The following is a 4,885-nucleotide window of genomic DNA, read 5'->3' on the forward strand; positions in this document are numbered from 1 at the left end:
TTTAAATTGCAGTGTTAAAATATACATGATATATTATTCAAGTGTGATAATCATTTGAAAACCTGTCTGAAGCAATTTGTTACTAAAAGTAAAGCATCAACATATATTTTGAAAAGTAAGCCATTATTCAAAGGCTGGAGAAAATATTTGCAAAAAATTATCTGATAAAGGACTACTATCCAAAATATACAAAGAACTCTTAAAACTCAACAATAAGAAAACAAACAACCAATTAAAAATGGGCCAAACACCTTAACAGACACCTCACCAAATAAGATATACAGAGGGCAAATAAGCATATGAAAAGATGCTCCACATCATACCCCATCAGGAAAATGCAAACTAAAACAGCAATGTGATGCCACTCCACACCTATTAGAATGGCCAAAATCTATACTACTCATAACACCAAATACTAGTGAGGATGTGGAGCAACAGAACTCTCATTCATTGCTAGTGGGAATGCAAAATGGTGTAGCCACTTTGAAAGACAGTTTGGTGGTTCCTTACAAAATGAAACCTACTCTTACTATATCATGCTCCTTGGTAGTTACCCAAAGGAGTTGAAAACTTATGTCTACACAAGAACCTGCATGTGGATGTGTATAGCAGCTTTATTCGTAATTGCCAAATCTTGGAAACAATCAAAATGTCCTTCAGTAGGTGAATGTCATAAACTATAATATGTCTAGACAATGGAATATTTTTCAGCATTAATGAGAAATGAGTTATGAAGCCATGAGAAGACTTAAATGCATGGAGGAAACTTAAATGCCTATTACTAAGTAAAAGAAACCAATCTGAAAAGTCCACATACACAACTATATTCTGGAAAAGGCAGAATGATGGAGACAGTAAAAATTACAGTGCTTGCACAGGCTGGGGGCTTAGGGATGTGGGAAGGAGATGAATAGGCAGAGCCTAGAGAATTCTTAGGGCTTTGAAAATACTCTATGATATTATAATGATGGATACATGTCATTATACTTTGTCCAAACACACAGAATATACAACATCAAAAGTGAATCCTAACATAAACTATAGACTTTGGGTGATTATTATGTGTCAGTGTAGGTTCATCCTTGGTAAAAAATGTAAGTGATGTTGATCATGGGAGAGGCTGTGAATGTGTGGGGGCAGAGGGTACATGAGAAATCTTTGTACCTTCCTCTCAATTTTGTTGTAAACCTAAAACTTCTCTTAAGAAAATCTTAAAAAAAGATAACCCAAAACCAAGCCAAAACAAAAAAGCAAACCATTATTAATTGAGAACATTGTCAAGTTATCACTGTATTAAGGTTGATCATTTTTATTTACTTGTTCAATGGGAAACAGATGAATTTTTAATAGCAAGTCTACCCAGAATGGTACATCACCCACAATCCATGTATCTATGCAACAGTCCAGAGCGGATGAACATTATTACCGTGCCATTAAAAAAATGCAACAATTAAAACTTACTATTGTAACATGACTTTATCAGGCCTTTATAGCAACTTGTTTGCCTACAGAAAAACCTGTCCTTTATAGAATCCTCTGCCTCAAACATTTCTGGGAAGCCCTCCAGATACTTACATGGGTCTGTGAATCAATGGCATGTGCGGCAGCTACTACTCAGCAGGGTACACAGTGTAGTGATTCATCATGATGCAATATTTTTATTTCTTTTTTCTTTTCTAAAATCTGGGTATGTGCATGGTAGTTTGATGCACATATGAACACCTTCCATCATTCTGATGGTGTAGGAGGAGATTGAAAGACAGGAATACTTTAGAAAAGTAATCTCATGAATTATTCTCTGTGTAAAAGAAGGAAATAAAATTTTGATAGCGTGTGGCCACCCACCACTTCTGATCATTTTCAAGTAAAGCAACACCATTTAGAGCTGGATAAATTTTGAGCTCATAACATAGTTCAGGAACTGGCTGAATTTTCTCAGCATGAGGAGCATATTTTGGAAGGGGGCCTATTTTTTTTAAGGCCCCAATACTATGGAAATACATACTATGCTCTCATTTACGGGGTGGAAAGAGTGAAATTAAGTCATTATTAATTAAATTGACAGATTCCTGATGGATAATTTCTTTTTCACTCATGCCAAACATTTGAAATGAGAAATCTGAGGTATTTTAAGATGCCATTATTTATTTCGCTTTAATTGGCAAGTAATTCCCAAGATAGCGCTGTCCCAAATAGCTTTCGCAATTACTGAAGAATCTGTAAGATAATTCTTAGGTTCCTTAATTCAAGAGAACCACATAACTGTAATTTTAATAGAAACTCTAGAGAAGGGGGTCAAAGTTCATCCCGGGATAATTAACCTACTCTACACTGGGATAAATATGTATGGAAATAATAGGTACAAATTCAATGCACTGAGCATTAAACTCAAAATAGGAATGTTGAAAATATTTTGTGAATGCTGAAAAATAATTTTTACTCTAAGTCAAATGACCATTTGCCAGGGAGAACCAAAGTTGAGAAATTTCTATTAAAAACATGACTCAGAGGAAAAATTGCAGAGGCTGGTAATGAAGGAAATGATCTGATACAGTCCCCAATTGGTTATTCCTAAGATCACATGATCTGGGTATCTTTAAAAGGAAGTTATCTGGACTCAAGAAGGTCATAGCACCTTCCTGACAGCTACAGCTCTTTTTCTCATCTTGAAGATAATCCTAGAAAGCTCATAAAATGTGTGATGCTTTTGTGGGTACCTGGAAACTTATCTCCAGTGAAAACTTTGATGATTACATGAAAGAAGTGGGTAAGAAACTCCGTTGTGGGGTGACTGGATTTATAACTTTTTCTCTGGGGGAAGAGAGGCTTATGGCTGCTTTTCATTCTGGAAGTATTGGCCAGATAGGAAATGCTGCTTTCCATACAGAGGCTATAAAAGTAGCAAGTGAGAATTATTTGTTTGTAGAGACATTCTAGATCAAAGTCACAACTAATGTTTCTTACAGGTGAGCCAATATGAAAAAGGGTCTAACTGGAATTTTTATGGTCCACAGAAATGACAAGATTTTATTTCACTGCTAAACTGGGGTATCTTTGTTTTACTTGGCTCTTTGCCTGTTTCTCTTTCATTCCCTCTTGCATATAAAATAAATAAGATGATATTTATTTCCTAGTGTTCAATAATTTCTATTTGAAGCTGAAAGCACACTATGTTTCTCTTTTTAATGTAATTTTTAAAGTAAACATATATTAATTATTTCATTTTCTCACTGTCAATCTGTTAAAAAGTGGTTGTTTTATGGGAGCCAAAATCTTAATTTCAGAAAATACGTTGTCTTAAGGGGTTAAATATTTCTTTGACTAGGAATTATGTGGGATGCCATAGGATTATCAAGTCAAAAGGACAATGTTATATCCATAACATACCTCCTCCTTGATAATGGAGGCTTTTAGGCTTTTAGATTCTGCTAATATTGCCAGTGTGTTATGTGAATGTTCCCTGGATAATAACTGTGGTGAATCAAGCGGGTACGGAGGCTGGTTTTCACTCAGACAGCTTCTACCTTGAAAGGCCTTCTCCTCACACCCCTATGCACGATAAGGTTGTATCCAGGGGTAGCAACTTGAGGGGGGGAGGTTTACAGGGGTTAGGATTTAATCTCCCTATCTCAAGACTTCACCTTTCCCTAAGTCATATAGTGTATATATATTTTCCTTGCCAGTAAGTACCACTATTTTCCTTGTTTATAGACAGGAGGGAATTTAGGAACTTCAGCATAAGAGACCCAACTTTCTAGAATATCAACTAACCATGATTCAGTAAACTAATTGGTATGTGCTGATACAGAAATGTCAGGACTTGAGGCTATTTTGCTATTGATTTTGGGGAACATTTTATACTTTTAACATTTATATTTAAATTCTTATACCACTGTGTTTTAAAATTATAAAGCACTGGGGATAATGAAGGACAATAAGATATCTCCTGAAATTAGTTGCTCTAACTGATGATCAATCAGTTAGCAGGTATTACTTTCATCAGTCAAAGAAGGACCGTGGAGAATGTGATTTTTCCCAAGGTCAGCCATTCTGGAATTATACTTAATGTTGCATCCATTCATTATGCTGACTCACTCCACATATGTGAAGTTATATTTTGTAACAGAGCCAGGACTTGATGAAGCCAGATATCTTTCCACCTGCAGCCATTTTTCAGACAGGTAGCTAAGTAAGAGCCTTAGCATCACTTGTTTTGTACAGTATTTTTCTCCCTCTTACCCCCTCTACCTAACCTTTGGTATAGATAAGTAGTCTTTAGTAAGAGAAGTAGCTTAGGTTTATGTACATGTGTTAAGAAATTCAACACATCTACGACTGTCATAAATTCTGTATAACATATGCAGTGACAGCAAGTTCCCACTGTCTACATTAAGTTGTAAATTGTTCATGCCTTACCTTACTTACATAAGAAAAAAGTTCCTTTTTTAAAAGAGGGGTTTGCAGCTGAATTGATTGAGAATCAAAGTACTGAATTCTAAACCTACTAAAAGAGTGATTCTTTTCATATTTGCCTTTTGGAGAAATTAATCAAAATCTTCATTTCATAGTAATTTGGAAAAGCCAAGAAAATAGAACTTGGCAGCAAATGCCATGAAATGTGACTTTTGTACACCCAAACAGATTATTTTTAAATGGAGTAACTGTATTCATTTTAAAAATCCTCTTGAGAATTCTGTCTTTGACTATGGATTTTTGTTTTCTAAAAAGGAAAGGTCAAGATGACCCAAGTGTGGGGGGTGGGGTGGGAGGGATGGGGTGACTGGGTGATAGACACTGGGGAGGGTATGTGCTCTGGTAAGCACTGTGAATTGTGCAAGACTGTTGAATCTCAGATCTGTACCTCTGAAACAAATAATGCAATATA

At 35.6% G+C, this 4,885-nt stretch overlaps 1 protein-coding gene across 1 annotated transcript in view; it reads left to right on the plus strand.

The window, feature by feature from the left end:
* The first annotated feature begins 2,608 nt into the window (after positions 1-2,608).
* Positions 2,609-4,885, plus strand: part of LOC102743860 (fatty acid-binding protein, adipocyte) — a 4,984-nt gene continuing 2,707 nt past the window's right edge. The window contains exon 1 of the mRNA XM_006727137.3: positions 2,609-2,767. Within this exon, the coding sequence (XP_006727200.1) occupies positions 2,695-2,767 (73 nt within the window). The 5' untranslated portion in view covers positions 2,609-2,694. The remainder of the gene's footprint in view (positions 2,768-4,885) is intronic.

This window comes from Leptonychotes weddellii, chromosome 4 (assembly GCF_054177405.1).
Source record: "Leptonychotes weddellii isolate Sample4059 chromosome 4, ASM5417740v2, whole genome shotgun sequence".
NCBI lineage: Eukaryota > Metazoa > Chordata > Mammalia > Carnivora > Phocidae > Leptonychotes > Leptonychotes weddellii.